We start from the raw sequence: 22,812 nt of genomic DNA on the forward strand, positions 1-22,812 counted from the left end.
CACACTATAAAATTGGATTAAAGTGTTAACAGTGCAGGGGTAATAGATAGAGGGGGTGGGGGGGTCTTACTTGAATGTTTGATCAGATTAGCCTGGGGAAAGAAACTTTTAAGGTGGCCTGAAGTTTTTTTTTGATAGCCCGATAGTGCTTTCCAGAAGAGAGCTTTTGGAAACGGTAGTTTGCAGGGTGGGTAGTGCCCGCAATGATTTTTTTTCTGCCCGCTTCTTTGTGTTGGACACATAAAGTCCTGCGGTGATGGCAGACTGCAGCCAATGACCTTTTCTGCCAACCTGACGGATCGCTGTAGTTTTCATTCTGGCATTCCTAATCTGAGTTGTATCAGATACCAGGAGAAATATCGGGGGGTTAGGGGTTTGAGCAAATCAAACATCCTGAGTGTAAATCTGGCTCTGGGACTTGAATCCACAAACCTTCTGATTGTGGCCAGGGCGTGGCATGCAACAAAGATCAACAACATTCAACAATTATAAATAAAGAATTATATAAAAAATAAAGCTAGAGGTTAAAATACAGATATGGAATAAAATATACATAAATGCCAGCATGGATTCAGATCTGGTTTGATACACTTGTGCATTATTGCGGGAGTGCCACGTTGTCTGAGGTAAACTCTTATGGCAAAGCACTTAGTTGTGACTGTCTGATCCCTTGGCTGAGATATTATTGTGAGGGAGACAAGGAGAACTCTCCATTGTGCCACCTATTCTTCAATCTGTCCCTAAAAATAGCCTCTCTAGTCACACATCTCAGTGTAGTTTGTGGAGCTGTGTCACGTGCAAATTGGCTGCTGCATTTTCTGCAGTGCACAAGTGACTGTACTTCAGAAACAGAAAGTACTTTACTGGCTCTAAAGCATTTTGGAATGCTCTGAACGTGCGAAAAGATCTAAATAAATGAAGGTTAGCTTATTCTTATGAATCCGCATTCACACAGTATAAAAATATCTCCTTTGACCGTTCCGATACACAAGAAGCTAAAGAGTATGAAGATAATGGTGTTTAGTGATGGTGTAGGGTTGACAATGTTTATTTAACTTTGATTACTATGACTGTTATTAACTATAATTGCTTTGCCTGGTTCATTCCAATGGCAGTTCTGATGTCCTGTAGCGCCGGACTGTCTCTGCTAGTTACTGAGCACGGAGCTGTGCCGACCCAGATAAGTGATGAGTAATTGCCGTCAGCTGCCTAGAGACATGGGCTAGCAAAGGTTTGGTCATCACTAAACTATTTGAAATGTTGATCTTAGCTGATGATAATACTCTCTGTATGCCTTGCATGTGGGACAGCTGCAGCAGTTACAGAGATACTCAGTAGGTAGGAAAATGGAGGGGCAATCTTTGGCACATAATTTGATACTGCGATTTCAATACAGGAAAAAATAGAAGCAAAAAAAAAGCAGTCTGGAGAAATATGGATCATTGCACAAAATCTGAGAGAAGCCCTTCTCTTGTTCTGGAGTAGATCATTCTGCTGGACTTGATAATCTTCAGTCCTGAATTTGAAATATTAACCCATTTCTTTAGTGCAGACTATTTTAACAGTTTATATTTTAACAGTATAACAGTTTATGACTTTCATTTATCCTCTCAAATAGTCTTTAGAATGTCACTCAGTCTACTTTGTTATGTAACTTAAGTGAGTTTCTGAAAGAATTTAACGCCTACTTTTATTCGTATGGTGCCTTTAATGGAGATTGACGTCTCTGTTGGCAGGTGTTTGTGATATTATCTGACTTTCAAAAAGCTGGTAATATCTATTTGGAAGAAACTTCTTTTTATGATTAAAGAGTCATTGAGTCATACAGCATAGAAGGGGCATTTCTGCCCCAAGTTGTTCATGCTGACTAAAATGGCCATTAAGGCTAGTCCAGTTGGTCCACATTTGGCCCATATTCCTCTAAGTCCTCCCTATCCACGTACCTGTCCAAATATCCTTTAAATGTTAATTGCCTCATCACTTCCTCTGCCGGCTCTTTCCATGCATGTATTACCCTCTGTGTGAAAGGGTTGCCTCTCACCTTAAGCTATGTCCTTCAAGTGGTAAAGAGGAGAAAGAAGGCTCAAATTCGATGACTGCCAGAGGTTGCAAATTACAGCCTTTTGACTGCAGTTTTTTTGCTGTAATGCACTTCAACGGTGTGAAAGTGTCAAGACACTTTGCTGGTGTGGAGCGTACGCAGAAATTAAAGCTGACGTAGGAGATAGATCCTTGGGTAGGGTGGATGGCTCATTCGTAATTGGGCCAATGAGTAGACGAATCAGAGTAAAGGTTAGTTGCTGGGCATTGGTGATGGGGAGGGACAGAGACACGCGGTTCAATAAGGTGGAGCTGCTTGTATCAAACAGATGGGGATTGTTGAGTTGAGGAGGTGATACATTAACGTATTGTTAGTAGTAAACTTGAAAGTATGGCATCAATGGAAAAAGTGAATACAGTGGTATAACATAATTGGGACCAGAAGAGGCAATAAAAACCTGCAGTTGCTAAAAATCTGGAAAAACTCAGCAGTTCAGGCAACATCTGTGAAAGAGAAACAGAGTTAACATTTTGTGTGAAACGCCTTTCGTTAGGTTCCAGTGTCCTGACGTCATTGATGTTAAATGCATGTATAAAGTAATTCATAAACAAGATACCATCATCAGGCTTCCAACTGTTCTATTAGAAGCAGAATTAGGCATTACAACATTGGGCCACCAATTTGTGCAAGATATCTACAGGATTTGTTTTCTCAAAGTTCAAAAGTACTAAGTAAATTTATTTTCAATGCACGTATACATAATTATATACTACCCTGAGGTTCAGTTTCTTGCCAGCATTCACTGTAGAACAAAGGAATATAATAGAATCAATTAAAAGCTACACACAAACAATCGATGTGCAAAAAAGAACAAACTGTGCAAATACAAAAAAATAAAGGAACGCTGATTCAGAAGTCTGAAGGTTAAAGAGCAATAACGGCTGCTGAACCTGCTGAATTGGGACCCAAGGCTGTTGTACCTCCGTCATAATGGCAACAGCAAGAAGAGAGCATGTCCTGGATGCTGGGGGTCCTTGATGATAGATTCTGCTTTCTTGTGGCAGTGCTCCTTGTGTCCAGTGGTGAGGAGGGCTTTTCCTGTGACGGACTGGGCTGTATTTAGGCTTTTCTTTCCATTGGCATTAGCGTTTCCATACCACACTGTGATGCAACCTTCACCATCCATCTATTTGCTGTGGTGAGTTTAGAGTGCAGCATGCAACAGAACAACAATGATAAAGAATAAAGAAGTATATAAATATACAGTTAGAGTTTAAAGTACAGATATAGAATAAAATGTATATAGACACATAAATACCAGCATGTATTTACAATGTAAACAGCATTATAAAAAGTAGTTAAAATGTTTTGCAGTGCAGTGCAGTGACAGAGATAATAGATACAGTGGGATGTCGGGCAAACAAGAGTGGTTAATCAGATTAACTGCCTGGGGGGAGAAACTTTACAATGACATGAAATACTTGTTTCAGTAACCCTATAACGATTTCCAGGAGGGAGATTTTGAAAAAAGGCAGTTTACAGGCAGTGTCCACATTGATGTTTCCTAGAACGACTGGAGTGGTCATGTCTCATTCCTCAGCTGGTAATACAGCCATCAGTAAACTGCCCATCTTTCTCTAGCTACATTCTTAGTGCCGTCTGCCTTTCCACTTCCCTGCAGCACCTTCTCAAACTAATCGTTTAGCCAAGAACTGTGCAGTGAAACTCTTGCCCCTCCAATAGCACTAAATCGCACTGTTCGCCACCTCTAAAATTCACTTCATTGCAATCAATGGGTTCAATTTCAGAGACAAGGTTACATTGTGCTGAAGTTAGCATACAGTTCATTGTATTTAGCACTCCATTAGGGATGAAGTTTACATACTGATCCATTATTGACAGTTTTCTGTTTAATCTAAATGTTAAATCCTTCCCTTTGTCAATTTTTTTTGCATTAAATGAAATAATTAAGTACTAAATGAATTCAAGTTCAAGTTTATTATCATCTGACTGTACAACCAAATGAAACAACATTCCTCTAGACTACAGTGCACCCACAAAATATAACACACATGGCATATAAACCAAAATATTACCATACATAAGTTACTAAAATATAATTCAAAGTGCAAGCAGCACAGATAAACAGTACACAGTATACAGTAAACAGCACGCTGACCTCATGTCGAGACCTCGGTGGTGGCAGGGTATTGATTAAAAATCAGTTGTTCAATTCTGAATATCAGGGAAATGTAGAGATACAGTTCTTCGGCCCACCCAATCCACACTGGCCATCCAGTGTCCATTTTTACACTAATCCTTCTCTTTCCTAGTAATACCTCCCAAAATTCTACCACTTATCGAAGGCTATTTGCCGTGGCTGGTCAATCTAACAATCTGCACATTTTTAGGGCGTGGGAGGAAACCACAGTATGTGGAGGAAACTCCAAGGGAAGGTGCGGACAATACTCAGACCGCACTGAAGGTCAAGTCACTGAGCCTCTGAGACTGCAGCTCTGCTACTTGCACTACTTGTGCCTACAGAAAAATCCATTCCTCTGTGCTGTTCCCTTTAGATGCCAGTCAGATTCACCAGGTGCGAACTGCAGTTCCACAATCACACTTTGCAGTAGTGGCCCCTTGTATTGCCCTGAGCTGGATGATCTCTGTGGAGCAGAAGCTCAGACACTGAAGCCGGTTACTTGCAAAGAACAGTAAGGCAGGGTACTTGTCTGTGATTACCAGCTGGTGGTATGTGCTGGCATCATTGTATTGATTAGTCTGCAAATAGTAATTGCCGGTTAAATAATACCTCCACTGTATCAATGAGACTGTAAATACTAGGGTAAGATATGAAGAAGGCTACAAATGTAGTGGATATGTCTTCAACTACGGAAAAGAAAAGGGCCGCATAATGCTAATACAGCACTAATGACCCAGGCTCAATTAAACCGCTGTCTTTAAAGAGTTTGTACGTCCCCCTGAGACCGCGTGGGTTTTCTCCAGGTGCTTTGGTTTCCTCTCACGTTCTGAATAAGTATGGGCTAGTAGGTTAATTGATTAAATGGGTGTAATTAGGCAGGAAGGGCCTGTTACCATGCTGTATCTCTAAATTTGAAAAAAGAAAAGGAATTTCGCAAGAAGATGATAACTGAGGGGTATCACGTTGATGAAATGGGAGGTTAGGATAAATGAATTGATTTGAGCTAATTTTCCTCATCTGAAATCTATTAAAGTAACAAAGCATGGTGCACATTGCACCAGGGAGATGAAAAATCAAGGTAGGCAGGACTCTTTACAAGAATCCATAAATCAAGGTGTATTTTGTCCTTCGAGCAAATTTAGTCTGTAAAGCTGCTGTGTTTCCTCCTTCCCAAATGGGAAATTACAACTGAAAATATTATTCACTACTTTTTATTTGGTACAAGGTAATAAATATTATGAAATTATATTGTCAAAAAATCAAGATTAAGTAATTCCCTAGAAAATATTACTTTGTTCTAAAATTTCTTTGTAGCCCCAAAGGAAAATATGTTATATTTGTGACATTTGACTGTTTGGTCAGTGGAGGATTTCCAAAGGACACACAACAGCACCGGTCAGTTCTGACTATATGTCAATGGCCTAAATCGTTTCTTTTGTTTCTGTTTCTTTCTTGACTGATGCTGCCTGGCCTGTTGATTATTTCCAGTATTTTCTATTTCTGTACTTTTTTGCTTTAACATTCTCCAGTTCTGGCAGCATCTTTGGAAAATCTCCCCAGAGCTATCGCGGTCTTTTTTATCATGTGCTGATTAGAGCAGTCCAGCACAGTAATCTAACGGGTCTCAGTTCTAGCAATAACTTCCTTTTCTTGTATTCCTTTCTCAGACTTGTATCTGAGATGCCAGCTTAATCCCCCTGTCTGCCTTTCCTACTCTCTTCAAGGATCAATGGCTATGCACTTTATTATATACAAAAATGCCTAATGCTATAAAGACTCAAATAACAAAATCTCATTTTATTGTTCTTTGCTTAAAAACAGCAAACAAAACAGCTATGCAGTGGCTCAGAGCTACAAGCATATAAGGAGCATGAGACGGTGGGGGGGGAGAAAAGCACCCTGTTTGTGTACATTTTTCATCAACCAGTCAGTGAAAAGCCTTTATTATTCTCCTACTTCTGGTCACCATCATTTGGCCATATCTTGTTAATAAATATGTTTGTGGGTTTTATATACGTATGTACTTACTTTCAATAAGGACAGTCAGTTTACTGTTGAATTCTTGGAATGCCAACTTTGAAGTTCTCTTCCATCTCTTAACACCCTCCTTTTCTTTCCATTTTTGGTGGGGTGTGGATGAAATCTTGCTTCCACAATCACGTCTCTTTCCTTATAAAATGTTTCCAATGACACCCTATCAACTTAACCACAACATTAAGTCAATCTGTCTCAGCCGATCAGGGACATTCCCTTCACTTACTTGCTCAGCCACCTGAGAGTAATTTGTTTCCTTTCTTTCCCAGTTTGCTGAAGGGTCCTCGATCTGAAACATAAACTGTGCCAGCATTTTGTGTTTTTATTTATTGCCAGCATCTGCAGATTCACTCGTGTTGCCTTTGAACCCACTTCTTATCCCCCTTCGACCATCCCATGTTACTTCACTCCTGATGAAGGGTTTTGGCCCAAAACGTCGTCACTACCTCCTCCCATAGATGCTGTCTGGCCTGCTGAGTTCTGCCAGCATTTTGTGTTTTTATCCCTTTCCACACTGCTTTGACACTCTGCAAGCCTTGAATCACCACGTGGCTTGATGTGGATAGGCTCCCTAGTTGGTGGGCCCAGGCAGATAGTACAGCCGCTCAGTGCCGCACCTGGGCAGCTCTGTGTGACCTCCACCTACCTTGACAAGGGAGACCCGTGCAAGCAAACACACTGTGGGGGAGGCAGCAGCTTCTATTACATACACTCTGCCCACTTTAGTGGGCAACCCCTGTACCTGATAAAGTGGTCACTTAGTTACGTTCCTGATCTTCTGCTGCTGTAGCCCATCCACTTGAAGGTTCGCCGTGTTGTGCATTCAGAGATGCTCTTCTCCACGCCACTGTTGCAATGCGCGGTTACTGTCAGCTTGAACCAGTCTGGCCGTTCTCCTCTCACCTGTCTCATGAACAAGGCATTTTCTTCATGCTCCTGTACCTCCTCTCTAATGGCAGTAATGGGAAGAGGGCGTGTCCTCGGTGGTGAGGGTCCTCAATGATGGACGCCACTTTCTTGAGGCACCTTTTGAAGGTGTCCTCGGTGGTGGGGAGGGTAGTGATGGAGCTGATTTTTTCCTGATCCTCTCTATATCATATGGTGATGCAAACAGTCACTGCACTACACCTGTAGAGATTAGCTAGAGTTTCAGTGACATGCCAGATTTCATCAAACTACTAATGCAATATATCTGCTGGTGTACCTTCTTCATGAGTATATCAATGTGTTGGGCCCAGTACTGTGCAAATGTCCTGTATTTGACAATGTGGAGCAGAGAGTGAGTTTGTAAATATGGTGGGAGCAAAGGATGTTAGGAATGGCGAGGGTGGAGTGTCTTGGGACAGTTGGCAGAGAAGGAGTGCCAGGGGCTTGTGTGACACGGGTACAGCCCTGCGACAACAGGCAAGATCATTTGGTTCTGAACAATCGGTTTATTGATCATTACAGAATATCTCTCTGGTGCTTCCTGCCCACTCACTTCTCCCGTATGCATTTCCCAACCATTTTTCCCCTCTCCTTGCCCCCTTCCTACTCCCAGTCCACAATAGAGACCCATATGAGAATCGGGTTTATCATCACTCACATATGTCATGAAATGTGTTTCTTTTTGCATCAGCTGTGCAGTGTAATACATAAAATTGCCACAGTACTGTGCAAAAGTCTTAGGCACCCCAGCTGTATATACGTGCCTAAGATTTACGTACAGTACCATAGACCTTCAGAGACGTTGACACCTAGGAACCTGAAGCTGCTCACCCTTTCCACTGCTGACCCCTGAATAAAGACTGGTTTGGGTTCTCCTGTCTTCTCCTTCTGGAAGTCCACAATCAATTCCTTGGTCAAGGCTAGTTTTAATAAAATTCTGAACACAGAATGCAATGCCTGTGCTACTGCATTCCAGTTGGATCACATTGTTGACATTGTAGGGCATCAATAAGGAATATGAGAGAAATTGAAACCCTACACTAATACCGGAGAACAGCCCTATACCTGATCCTTAGCAACCTGGCAATGAATTATTCAGGAAAGTTGAATTATTTTAGGCTTTTGTCAGAGGCAGCAGTAACTCTGCTATGAAAAAGGTAAAATCTCAAGAATTGTTTTGAACTAAACCATAACACCATGCCAAAGGAATCACTCCAACTCCAAGAAGATCAAATGTCATGTACTTTTTCATCTGAAGAATGATTAAAATGTGGACTGGAGTTATGGAGGCAAGATACCCTAAATCATTTAAAAAAACACCATCTCTCAGTTATCCAGCGCCTTTAGCACAGCAAAGCTGCCCAGATGATAAAAATGGCTTCACAGGAACAAGACCAAGCAAAACAATTAATTTTGAGTCAAACCAGAGCAGATGATCAAAAGCCTGGTTAAAGCTGTAGATTTTAAGGAGTGCCTTAAAATGGTAGAAATGGAGAGAGGTTTTGAGAGGGAGTTCTGGAGTTCTTTGCTTTCAGAGTTGTCTGCCAGGGGTTAAGCAATTAAGTTTAGCCTCGGAGAGGCCAGCATAAGAGCAGCAATTAGAGAGAAGCAGATGGATGATGTGATAAATGGATTGAGTATCTTTCTGAATGAAGAGGCTGGAATAGGCTAAATAGCCTTCTGTCCCTATTTCTATCTGGTGTATTGGATCTTGTCTCTTACACTGGAGTGAGAGTAGAAATTGTATGGTAGCATTTTGAAAATGTTGTCCTGGATTCAATTTTTTAAATTTATCTGCAGAATTCCTCCATTTGTGTAATTTGCTATGATTTAGCTAAGACAATAGTTAATATTTTGCATGGAGAAATTTTTGGTATGGTGACCAGTCAAATATTGACAATCATTTTACAGTGATTATCAAAACATACAAAATTTTAGTGGGTGTAAGGTGGTTCCATCGATTCCACCGAGATGTAACACTGAGTGTCAGAAGAAGTCATTCTTGCCTGTGGCCATCAAACTTTACAACTCCTCCCTCGGAGTGTCAGACACCCTGAGCCAATAGGCTGGTCTTGGACTAATTTCCACTTGGTGTAATATACCTATTATTATTTAATTATTTATGGTTTTTATATTGCTATATTGCTACCTATTCTTGGTTGGTGCGACTATAACGAAACCCAATTTCCCTTGGGATCAATAAAGTATGTCTGTCTGTTCTGTAACTAAGTGTGGACGTAAGGATGGTGGGTTGTGAAGGAACTAAGGTTCTACCTCTATCCCAGTTCCTTTGTGGCATCCAAATCCTTTGGGAGTGACTCTGGATAAAAGAGGACGGGGAAAAGCAGAGGTATTTCAGCAGAGGATTCTTCAGGCTACAATCTTAGTTGATTGAGAAAATGGTTGATATTATAAATAATAATTATATCAGAATCTGATTTATTATCACTGATTATATGATGTGAAATTTGTTTTGTGGCAGCAGTACAAAGCAAATACATAAAATTATTCTAACTCACAAAATAAATTAATAGTGCAGTAAAAGAATAATGAGGTAATATTCATGGGTTCATGGACTGTTCAGAAAACTGATGGCAGAGAAGCAGAAGTTGTTTCTGAATAATTGAGTATGGGTCTTCATGCTCCTGTAGCTCCTCCCCGATGTTTCTAATGAGAAGATGGCGTGACCTGGGTGATGAGGGCACTTAGTGATGGATGTTGCCTTTGTCATGAACTGCCTCTTGAATGTATCCTCAGTGGTGGGGAGGTTTGTGCCCAAGATGGAGTTGGATATATCTCTAACTCTACAGTCCCTTTCAATCACGTGCATTGGAGCCATCCTAAGCAGTGATGCAACCAGTCAGAATGCTCTCTATAATACACGTATAGAAATTTGTAAAAATCTTCCGTGGCACACTAAATCTCTGCAAACTCCAAATGAAGTAGAGCTGCCAGTGTGCCTTCATGATGGCATCAATGTGTTGGGTCCAGGATATAACTATATAACAATCACAGCACGGAAACAGGCCATCTCGGCCCTTCTAGTCCGTGCCGAATGCTTACTGTCACTTAGTCCAATATCCTCCAATATGTTGATGCCCAGGAACTTGAAGCCGCTTGCTTTTTCCTCTCAATGAGGGCTGGTGGACATTCTCCCGACTTCCCTTTCACAAGTCCACAATCAACTCTTTGGTCTTTCTGTTGTTGAGTAGAAAGTTGTTAATGAATGTGAGAAAGGGGCATGAGAAGGCTTTTAAAACATTACAGAACTGTAATGCTTATAAACATATTTGTTGTGGAGAAACATGGGAATGGAGCATCATTAACTCAGGAAAGCTTCATTTGTTTGAATGTTGTGGAGACATACTTCACCTTCCAAGTTAACTTTTTGAAGTGACTTCCTTTTTAGTGTAATAAGAATCGATTCAGAGAAGGTTTTCTGAAAATAATTGGTCAGATTTCTAATCCAACAATAAGGAGAAGGCATTAGTTTAGTGCTGAGATGGTGCTGGGATTATAATGGGGGAGATGTATCCAAAGAATAATCACTGAGGGATAAAGGAGAAGCTACTTCAGCATGACTAATCAACGAGTGAGGAAACTCTCTCCCACATGTTCCCAAATTAATTAGCTCTCTTATTATACATGATACTTGGCATAGTCTTACAGCCATATTTTCCGTATATAAATTTCAAGACACTAATTGCACAATTCAGTGCTCAGCCAATGAAGTTTCAGGTGACTAATTGTGCAGACTATTTACAAAGTGATGTGGAACATTTATTCTGCTCATTGCCACCTTAATTAATTCCTACTCTTGGCTCCAGCGCTGACTGTTTTAGTAAGATTTCATTCGACCTGAACTTTTCTTGAATTGTGCACACCATGGAGGTAGATTATTTAACACAGAGAACTTGCCCTTGTTAATATAGCAAATGGAACGTCTTGAATCTGATGTGTGGAGAGAAGCCATTTTAAAAAAATAAAAGGGATCATGAAAGCTTACAGATAAATGTTTTATTTTATTCACTGTGCCTAAATATTAAATGCAATAAATTTTGATGTAACGTCCTTAATAAATATTCCTTCAGTGACCTGGTTGTTCCTACAAGCATTAACTTTTTTTATTACATTGCTGATTATAAAATATTTTAAGCACTTAATCTCTTTTTACATTTAATACACTTTTCCGGATGGGAACCATTGCCGTCTCTAACATAGATAATCAGTATTGTTTCAGAGAGGGTTGATGGCAGAATTCCTGCTTCCAAAGGAGAGGTACTCCCCGCTCCCTCGCTACATGCTGTAGTTTAAACTGGAGCAAAGTCCTGCAAATTAGGACCTCCTTTTGTCGTTGATTGTAAAGAAACAACATGGAATATTTACTTTCCCAAGAAAAGCAAGTGAGCTTTGGTGGGGTGGGGGGTGGTGAAGAACAGGAAACCCAGGGTAGGGATTTATTTCAGGTAGAATTGTGAGATAGGGTGTAAGGTTTTGTTGATTTTGGGATTACTTCCCAAGCCAAGGTAAACAGAACTGAGGGGCGCAGAGCTTAGTTTTGAGAAATTTCAATCTTATGGCTACCTGCCAATCTGATTCATGCTCCTTCAGCGATCACCATCATAGTTACAGGCCTGTAAGTGAGAGAGGCACCGTAAAACTGCTCCTGTAACCTGAGCAAAGTAAAAATAAATAGAAGGCCCCTCTGGACTGGGGTGGGGGGGGGGGGGGTCACAAGTTCTGAGTGGTGTGCACCAATTAGCATAAAGCCTTCAACTTTTCCTACTTTTATGTAAGTTATATTCAGCATGAATTAAAATTCAAAGCTCAAAGTAAATCTATTCAAAGAACATCAATAGGTTCATTAGGTACATTTAATGTCTGAGAAATGTATACAGTATGCTTCCTGAAATTCTTTTTCTTTGCAAACATCCACAAAAGCAGAGAAGTGCCCCAAAGAAGGTACAGTATGTCACCATATACAACCCTGAGATTCATTTTCATGAGGTTACAAAGTTACAGAAAGCTAATTAAGCTTTTTATCTTTAATAATTAATATATCATAATATTGTTTTAAAAATTCTTCCCTTGATGTGCTGACTTTACAGAAGGAAATATATGATTGTTTAGCATTTTTCAAGTCTTCAAGATGCCCCCAAGTATTGTGCCACTGCTGTTGAAGTGTCACCAGCAGTGGTACTTTTCCCTTTATGAGGGAAACACAGCCAGCCAATATACATGTAGACGGTTTCCATCACTGTACCTAGTCTAACCATGTAGATGCCATGGCCAAGAAAGCATAATAATGCCTCCAAGTCCACGTGAGTCTTAAAGAAATTTGGCATGTCCCCTTTGACCTTCACCAATTTTAAAGAAGGACTGTTGAAAGCATCCTTTGCAAATGCATATTGGGTTGCTATGGCAACTGCTCTGCCCAAGACCATAAGATTCTGCAGAGAGCTATGGACATCCATCATCAAGGACCCCCACCATCCAGGCTGTACACTCTTGTTGCTGCTGCCATCAGGAAGAAGGTACAGGAGCCTCAGGACCCACACCACCAGGTTCAGGAACAGTTATTACCCCTCAATCAACAGACTCTTGAACCAGAGGGGATAAATTCACTCACCCCAACACTGAACTGTTCCCAGAACCTCACAAGGACTCGTCATCTGATGTTCTCAATATTTATTGCTTATTTAATTACTATTGTTACTATTTCTTTTTGTACGTACATAGTTTGTAGCCTTTTGCACATTTGTTGTTTGTCCGTCCTGTTGGGTGCTGTCTTTCACTGATTCTAAAGATGTGCAAATAAGTAGGTTAAATGGCCTCTGTGAGATGTCCCTGTGTGGGTGGATCGTAGAATTATGTGAGTAGTAAAGGGTACAGGTAAGGTACAGGTAATAGCATTGCTGTATGAGCTGGCATGAACCTAATGGGCCTCTTTCTGTATCGTATGGAATAATGGACTTTATATCGAGTCAGATTAGAGCAAGAACAATCAACAAAAACATGCGGATTATGTGCTAATTATGATATGTTCGCCAAAGGCAAACATTCCAGTTTATTTTCAGGATATATTCATTCCATCAAACTGGCAGAACTACAGTCAGTGCCACTTTATTAGGTCCCTACTATCTTGTAAGTGGTTATTTGAGTTACTGTCTCCTTCCTGTCAACTTGAACCAATTATAGCCATTCTCCTTCGACTTCTCTCATTAACAAGGTGTTTTTGCCCACAGAACTGCCACTCACTGGATTTTTTTTTTGTTGTTTTTCACACCATTCTCTGTAAAACCTCGATACTGTTGTGCGTAAAAATCCCAGGAGATTGGCTGTTTCTGAGATACTCAAACCACCCAGTCTGGCACCAACAACCATCCGACAGTCGAAGTCACTTAGATCACATTTCTTCACCGTCCTGAGGTTTGGTCTGAACAAAAAATGAACCTCTTGACCATGTCTACATGCTTTTATGACTGGCTGATTAGATATTTACATTTATGAGCAGGTGTACAGGTGTATATAAATAAGTGGCCACTGAGGTGCCCTATGAATATTCTTCCCAGAATACCAAACAATTTATCTTACAGTTCAGGACACTGAAAGCTCACACAGGCAAATGAGTAATAAATCTCTATTCTAGTGTTTGTTCTCCTTTACAACCACAGTATAAAAGGACTTCATGAAAATGAAACTACACTAATAGCAGGTGAAATTTATAAGGCTGCACAGCTGCAGAACATATCTTGAAGGCTGTCCAAATTCATGGAACAGGTAGTCAGCCAACCAAAATATCACTGAAATATGGACCATGGACACCATTCTTTTTACTAACGCCAGCATCGGTGACAACAATCCTGGTTGGCCACAAATAGGGCACAGTGATTATCCAAGAGCTTGATAAATCTTGTTTCTATTTTAATTTCACTGTCAAATATTAAGATTTCAGAATGGTCAATCATCCTTTCACTCAGCCAGCCTCCATTTTTTTAATCTCCTCCCCCTGCCCCCAACCACTCCAACATCCATTACTTTCCTGAGGAGGGTATTTCCAGTCATTGTATAGTAGAGAAGATTTTGGTGCATTACCAAATATCCTGTGTGAGCTTGGGGCAGGAGCGTTGGCAGGCTGACACTGGCACACATCACAGATGAAGCTAGCACATCATTTATCTGTGCTCTGGCAATGTCCTACTGCAATAATCGACCCTAAAAACCCAACCACATTTCTTTTTTTGTCTGGGATACCAAGATTGCTTAACAGCTGAATTAGTTGACCCCAATGAGTCAATAAAAGATCATAAAACTTAAGAGCAGATTTTGGCCTTTAGGCCTATTAAGTGTGCTCTGCCATTCCATCATGGCTGATTTATATCCCTCTCAATTCCATTCTTCTGCTTTCTTCCTGTCATCTTTTACACCGTTAATAATCACAAACTTATCAACCTCCACTTTAAAGATCCCCAATCACCATGCCTCTGCAGTTGTCTGTGGCAATGAATTCCACAAGTTCACCACCCTTTGCCTAAAGAAATCCTTCCTAATCTCTGTTCTCACAGGATGTCCTTGTATTCTGAAACTATACCCTCTGGTTCTATACTCCCCCACTGTAGGAAACTTTCTGTCCATATCCACTAGGCCATTCAATATTCGATAAATTTCAATGAGATCTCCCCTCATTCTTCTAAATTCAAATGAGAGACATCAAATGCTCCTCATACGTTAACCCTTTCATTCCTGAGATCATTCTCATAAACCTCATCTGGACCCTATCCAATACCAGCATATCCTTTCTTAAATAAAGGGTCCAAAACTGCTTACAATATTCCAAGTGTGTTCTGACCAATGCCTTATAAAACCTCAGCATTACATCCTTATCCAATATTAAGAAAGATAATTTCAGCCTGAATTTGGGTTTTATTTTGATGAAAAACAATTATAAGTAAGATGCTGGTATTTAGGTAAGAGTATGGGTTCTGAATAACTATATAGTTTCAGAAATAGCAGGGAACCCTGTGAGACATGGTCCCGAGCCTTTACTTGTTCATACTGCCAATACTCTGGTGACTTACTTCATTACTGGTTAAATTAGTTTCTGCTGTCTTCGCTGTTTTAACCTGGGAAGTTCGGCTTCATCGTGCACAATCTCACTGACGACTCAGGGACTTTGTTCTTTTGGATCAAAGGTTGAGCATCAAATTGAAAATTTGATTCAAACTGGAATTTGAAAGGAATATTTTCTCAGTCGGATTCAGACCAATTTTACAAAATGCAAGAGCCTCAAAATTACTATCAGCAGTATTGGTGGTCTGAGATCTAATTTTCTGTGTATGTGTGACATCCACACTATAAAAACAGATGAAATATTTTCTTAGGAAGTATTAACCATTTATGCAGCAATTTAGGATCTAATGTAAGCGCAGAAATCAAAGCCAGGGTTGGAATTTGCTCCAGGAGCAACTACCTTTACAGCAGCAGTGACTGGGTTTCAATTCCTGACTGTTTCGGTTTCCTCCAGTTGCTGAATTTTTCTTCCACATTCCAAAAATGTATGGATTAGGTAGGATTGGTAAATTGTGGGCATACTATGTTAGTGCTGGAAGTATGAACACTTGTAGGCTGCCCCCAGTGCATCCTTGACTGTTTTGGTCATTGACACAGATGATGCACTTTACTGTACATTTTGAGGTATATCTGAAAAATAAAACTGATCTGTGTATTTAATCAGTTATCCGGACGCTTCCAGGAAAGATGGGAGAGCTGACAGCGAATTAATCAAACCAGTAAACTAATGGTATTTTCTGTGTGGCAGGACCTCTTGAAGCACACCCCCGACGATCACCCAGACCACCCCTGCCTACTTGCAGCACAGCGGTACATCAAGTTGCTGGCTGAAAGGATAAACAAGGGAAAGAAGAATGCAGAGGAGGCTGAGAAGGAGGCTCGCATCCTGCAAGAGATAGAATCTCATATCGAAGGCATGGTGGACGTACGTATCCATGAAGAGGTACAACAATTATGGACTTCTAAGAACAAACACTGAGCATAAGCAATGTTTCGCCAACCCATATAGCATTAAACTGGCAGTAAGTTCTTGACAAGCAAGACAATGTGAGGAATGTAGAGTTCAGGTTGCAGTTGTATACATGGTGATCTTTTTAAACAGCGGAGTAGACCCAAGGAGCCAACTGGCTGTTCCTGCTCCTAATGAATATCTTCTCTGGTTTGAATGAAATAGGGCTTCCGCTTCTCATTCCTGCCCTGGCTAAATTTTAGACAATGCTACAGTGACCTGATATCTTGCCTTTCACTTTTTCATTCAAAGAGTAGCAGTAATCTGGAACACACTCCCAGGAACGTCTTAAGACCAGATATGTTTCCAAACTGAGACCAGTTAGTTTTGTTAACTAACCGTATAAATGTTGTGTCACCAAGCCAGGGAGAAAAGAAGTTGAACGTAGATGTTGTGCCAACTCTTTGACCTACCCCAAGATCAATCTAGCCCCTCCCTCACACATAGCCCTCCATTTTCCTTTCATCCATAAGCCTGTCTAAGCGTCACTTAAATGTTCCTAATGTATCTGCAATGTGCTTCACGCACTCTCTATGTGAAATCTACCTCTGACCTCTCCTCCTGGGGCGGCAGAGTGGCTAGCGCAATGCTTTACCGTGCCAGTGACTGACCTGAGTTCAATTCCCGCCACTGTCCCAAAGGAGTTTGTGCCTTCTCATCGAGACCACGTGGGTTTCCTCCGCGTGCTCCGGTTTACTCCCACAGTCCAAAGACTTACCAGTTGGTAGGTAAACTTGTCATTGTAAATTGTCCCGTGATTAGGCTATGGTTAAATCGGGAGTTGCTGAGGGGCGCAGCTCAAAGAGCTGGAAGGGCCTACTCCATGCTATATTTCAATAAATGAATAAACTTTCCACTAATCACCTTAAAATTATTCCCCGTTCATATTAGCTATTTCTGCCCAGGTTAAGATTTGGGAGTGTCACAATCTAATTGACAAATAGATTGGGCATAAGGGCTCACTGGTTGACTATTCTTATGCTTGTCCTCATGTCAGTAAAGAGGGAGCTGTACTGAGGAGCGTACGTACACAACGTTGGAAGAACTCTGCAGGCCAGGCAGCATCCGTGAGAAAAGAGTAGCCAACGTTTTGGGCCGAGACCCTTCATCAGGAATGGGGGGGAAGAGAGGGCCGAAGCCCAGTAATAGAGATAGGGGAGGGGGAAAGGCTAGAGGCGCCAGGTGGAAAACCAATCAGAGGAAAGATAAAGGGGGGAGGGGGAGGGGATAAGCATGAAAGATCTGTAGAGATAAAGAAGCAGAAAGTTGAAAGGGGAGAGAGGCAGAGAGGGACCTGGGATAGGGGGAGTGGGAGGGAATTACTGGAAATTGGAGAATTCAGTGTTCATACCACCAGGCTGGAGGCTACCCAGACGGTAGATGAGGTGTTGCTCCTCCAACTTGAGTTTGGCCTCATCATGGCAGTAAAGGAGGCCAAGTATGGACATATCTAGATGGGAATGAGAGGCAGAGTTGAAGTGGGTGGCAACCGGGAGGTCCTGTCTATTGTGACGGACGGAGCGTAGGTGCTCGACGAAGCGGTCCCCCAATCTGCGTTGGGTCTCGCCGATGTAGAGGAGGCCGCACCGGGAGCACCGGATGCAATAGACGACTCCAGCAGACTCGCAGGTGAAGTGTTGCCTCATCTGGACTCTTTTCTCACGGATGCTGCCTGGCCTGCTGAGTTCTTCCAGCGTCGTGTACGTATTCTTTGATCCACAGCATCTGCAGTTGTATTTTTGTGTGCTGAGGTGGGATTGGCCAGTGAAATCACAGACTGTGTAACCACATGAGGGTGAATATCCACCGGATGCTTCTCCTACAAAGGAAGTAGTTCCCCTTCCCACTGAAACAGAGGGAAATTAAACTCAGTATGTGGTGGGAGGGGAGTTCCACTGAGTCTGCTCTATTCGTGGGAGGCAAGTTGAAAGTCTACGCTGGAAATTGTCATTATGCACTTGTGGAGGACCCTGACCTTAATCTTAGAGACATTGCCCGTAGCTCCCTGTGTTGGCGTATTGGTATTCAGCAGAGATATGTCGTTGCTCATTGCTATAATGAGTCCTGGAAGCAGACAAGTACATATCTTCCCTTAAACTAATACCACATCTGCAGTACAATTCTAGGAGAATTGGTCTGAGTGTAAAGAAATATAGGGACAAAACAGACTACAGATGCAGAAATCTGGAGCAAAGAAGTTATGAAATAAAAGATATTCTGTGGATGCTTGAAATTTTGAGCAACACACAAACAAGTGCTGGAGGAGTTCAGCAATTCAGACAGCATCTATGGAGAGGGAACATTTTAGGCCAAGACTCTTCATCAAGACTGGAAAGGAAGAGGGCAGAAGTGAGACTCTGCTCTCCCCTTCCCTTCAGTCAAAGAAATGAGCTGCTAGAGGAACTCAGTGGGTCATGTAGCATCTGTGGAGGGAATAAGGTGAAGTGGCTCAACCCATGCATGGTCAGGAGAAATTTGTGGAGGTTTGTGCGACGTCAGGGAGGGGGAGACCTGAGGTGGCAAGAATGGAGACAAGAAGAGGTGAGGGTGAAAGCTTTCTGCTGACCAATGGAGCATCAGAATTCAGGTCAAGGGAGGTGAGAGCTGTGAGAGCTGTGATAGGCTGTGGTCAATCTGGGTAGGTAGGGAATGGGACTTTTACTGTGATTGGGCGAGCAAAGAGCCAGGGAACATGACCCCAGCCAATACAGTGGGTGTCCCATATTTTTTTTATTAATGAAACTCAGTTGAAACATTAAGTATAAATGACTGTATGCCATCAAAATTCCTTTCAATCAAGCACGATTTGCTTGATTTAAAATGCACTATTTGCCCTAGAATTCTTGTAGAATTCTGTGTTAATAATACAGGTCATAAATCTAGTCTTGTTCATCCAATTTAATCAGTTATGCAAATGCAACCACGAAACACATATTGGTGACACTATTAAATGACATCAGCTTGAGGGTGAATTGTTCCTGGAAATGTCCAGTCCAATTTCCTGATGGGCAAGATTTCTCCAGAAACTACGTGCATACTCTGCAGATTATGTTCTGGTGCTATTAATGGCAAAGAACTGGGCACTAATTGCTTTCTTGAATCCAATTCCAAGACAAAATCTTTTGCAATTATCTAAGAATAGGAAGTGCCCACAGGGGTAAAGAGAGATATTTTAAAAAACAGATGTGGGTAGCATTACAAATGAAAATAAAGAAATAGCAAACCTGTTAAAAAATTACAGTGCATCAGCCCTCACGGTAGAGGAAGGGGATAATGTATCCAGCTTTCCAGGGAAAACAATAATGAATGAAGGACCGGAACACAGTAAAGCTAATGTAAACGAGGAAGCAGTACAAGGGAAACAGTGGCACACTAGGTTGACAAGTCTCCAAGGTCTGTTGGTTTCCATCCCAGAGCTTTAAAGGAAGCAGGCAGGGAAATTGCAGATGCCTTGGGCATAATCTTCTGAAGTGTTCTCAATTTGCGAATTGTTCCTTTGCATTGGAGAATTGCAAACCAACTGCATGTACCGGATTCAAAAGGAAGTGACTAGAGGTGGGGGGACACAAGAGGCTGCAGATGCTGGAATCTGGACCAAGAGAAGGAATAAACTGTGGTTTTGCAGTGGGTGCTAGAGCTTCAACTAGCAGGTCATAATAACTTGAAAAGCAAACCGGTCTGGCACTGCAGAGTGGCTGGTAAGACTATCAGACATAGGAGCAGAATAAGGTGACTTGACCCGTTGAGTCTGCTCTGCTATTCCATCGTGGCTGATTTATTATCCTCTCCACCCCATTCTCCTGCCTTCCTTCTGTAACTTTAATGCCCTTACTAAACAATAACCTCCACTTTAAATATACCAAATGACTTGGTCTCCGTAGCCGTGTGTGGTAATGAATTCCACATATTCACCACCCTCTGCTAAAGAAATTCCTTCTCATCTCTGTTCGAAAAAGGCCACCCTTCTATTCTAGGCTGTGCCCTCTGGTCCTAGACTCCCCACTATAGGAAATACCCTCACTACATCCACTCTATCTGTGCCCTCTGGTCCTAGACTCCCCACTATAGGAAACACCCTCACTACATCCACTCTATCTAGGCCTTTCAATATTTGATAGTTTTCAGTGAGATCCCCCTTCATTCTTCTGAACACCAGTAAATACAGATCTAGAGCCATCAAACGTTCCTCATGCGTTAACACTTTCATTCCCAGAACAATTCTTGCAAACCTCCCCTGGACCCTTTCCAATGCCAGCATGGAAAGTGTTCGTGTTATCTAATGTTAGATAAAGGGCCCGAAACTGCTCACAATACTTCAAGCGCGCTATAGAGCCTCAGCACTACATAAAAACACAAAATGCTGGCAGAACTCAGCAGGCCAGACAGCATCTATGGGAGGAGGTAGTGACGACGTTTCGGGCCGAAACGATTCATCAGGAGCAAAGTAACATGGGATGGTCGAGGTGGGATAAGAAGTGGGGGGAGTTCCAAAAACCTGGGTTGGACACTGACCCCTGGTGCTATCTGTGTGGAGTTTACTGCTCCCCTTGTGATTTGTGGATATTCTTCAGGGTCTGCATCTTTCCTCCTACATCCCAAAGTTGTCAGGTTAGTTGGCTTTTACCTTCATGTGTAAGTGAGTAGCAGAATCTGGAGAATTAGTTGATGGGAATGTAAGGTGAATAATATTGGATTGTAAGTATAAATTTAGTGTGAATGTGCACTTGGTTGTTAACACTGACTACACAGGCTGAAGATCATGTTTCTATTCTCTATGACTTTATGATTAACGAGGAGAGCAAGTGCCTCAAAAAGTTGTGTAGTCATGAACAGAAAGTTACTAAGATGGATTAAGTGAATGGTCGAAATAAAATATGGACCTTTATGCAGGTGAGAGTGGTGCCCACCTTATGGGTACAATTAAAATCTCATTGAAGCCTAGTGAATATTGAAAGGCCTTGATAGACTGGACATGGAAAGGATGTTTTCAATAGTGGGACAGTCTAGGATCAGAGGGCACCACCTCAAAATAGACGGGCCTCCCTCTAGAACAGAGATGAGGAAGAATTTCTTCAGCCAGAGGGTGGTGAATCTGTGGAGTTCATTGCCGCAGGTGGCTGTGGAGGCCAAGTCATTGGGTATATTTAAAGCAGAGAGTTGATAGGCAACACGGTAGTGTAGTGGCTAGCACAAAGCTATATAGCGCCGGTGATCAGGGTTCAAATCCCAACACTGTCTGTACAGAGTTTATATGTTCTTCCAGTGACCACATGTCTCCTCCAGTTTCCTGCCACATGTCAAAGACCCAAAGGTCAGGGTTAGTAAACTGTGGGCGTGCTGTTTTGGTGCTGGAGGCATGGCGCTGCTCGCCAGCTGTCCCCAGTACATCCTCGGACTGGTTTGGCTGTTGACACGAACAACACATTTCATTGTATGTTTTGATGTGCATATGACAAATAAAGCTAAGCTAATCTATAAAATCCTATCTTTATAAAGGTTCTTGATTAGTCAGTGTCTAAAAAGTTATGGGGAGAAAGCTAAAGAATGTGGGGTGAGGAGGAATAATAAATCAGCCATGATCGAATAGTAGAGTAGATTCAATGGGCTGAATGGCCAAATTCTGCTGATATGACAAGCGTTATAAAGAAGATTGAATAACTTGGGGCTTTACTGCTTAGAACATAGGAGACTGAGGGGACATTTGCTAGAGGTATACAAAACTATGAGGGGTATAGATAGGGTAAATGCAAGGCAGGCTTGTTCCACTGAGGATAGATGGGACTACAACTAGAGGTCATGGGTTAAGGGTGAAAGGTGAAATGTTTAAAGGGAACATAATGGAGAACTTCTTCACTCAGAGGGTGTTGAGTGTGTGGAATGAGCTTCTAGCTGAAGAGAAGGGATCGATTTCAACATTTAAGAGAAGTTTGGATAGGTACATGGATGCGAGGGGTATGGAGGGATAAGGTCTGGCTACAGGTCAATGGGAAAAGGCAGATTAATGGTTTGGCACAGTCCAGATGAGCTGAATAGTCTGCTTCTATGCTGTAGTCTTTTATGACTCTATTACTCGATGTCTGTACGACATTTTTTGTAATTGCTATTTTCCCTTTATCCACTGTGAAATTTCACTGTTGTAATGATATATTTCTTTCTTATATTCTACAGCTTATGGTTCCTCATAGAAAATTCTTAAGGCAGGAGATGGTGGTTGAAGTGGTAAGAACTTTGTCCAACTCTAACTCTTGTCAATAACACAAAGTACAGCAGGGTAAAAAGAACCTCTTTGCTTTGCTATTGGGGATGGAGGGGATGAATGGACTCTGGCTTGTGATTAGTGTAGCACTCACAACACCAGCTGTAAGATCCGGCAAGTCCTTTCCACCTTTTGTAGGGCTTTCTGTTCAAGTGTTTCCATACCAGGCTGGGATGCAACTCCACCACACATTAATAGAAGTTTGCCAAACTTTTAGCTGTCATGCCAAATCTTCGCAAACTCTGAAGGCAGTTGAGGCACTGCCGTGCTTT

The 22,812-nt window shown here is 41.7% G+C and overlaps 1 protein-coding gene across 1 annotated transcript in view; it reads left to right on the plus strand.

Moving 5' to 3' along the window:
* The window catches only part of LOC140726959 (rho guanine nucleotide exchange factor 17-like), a 474,355-nt gene that overhangs the window by 365,608 nt on the left and 85,935 nt on the right, over positions 1–22,812 (plus strand). Inside the window, 2 exon segments of the mRNA XM_073044006.1 lie at positions 16,024–16,218; positions 22,453–22,503. Coding sequence (XP_072900107.1) covers positions 16,024–16,218; positions 22,453–22,503 — 246 coding nt within the window.

This window comes from Hemitrygon akajei, chromosome 4 (assembly GCF_048418815.1).
Source record: "Hemitrygon akajei chromosome 4, sHemAka1.3, whole genome shotgun sequence".
Lineage (NCBI taxonomy): Eukaryota > Metazoa > Chordata > Chondrichthyes > Myliobatiformes > Dasyatidae > Hemitrygon > Hemitrygon akajei.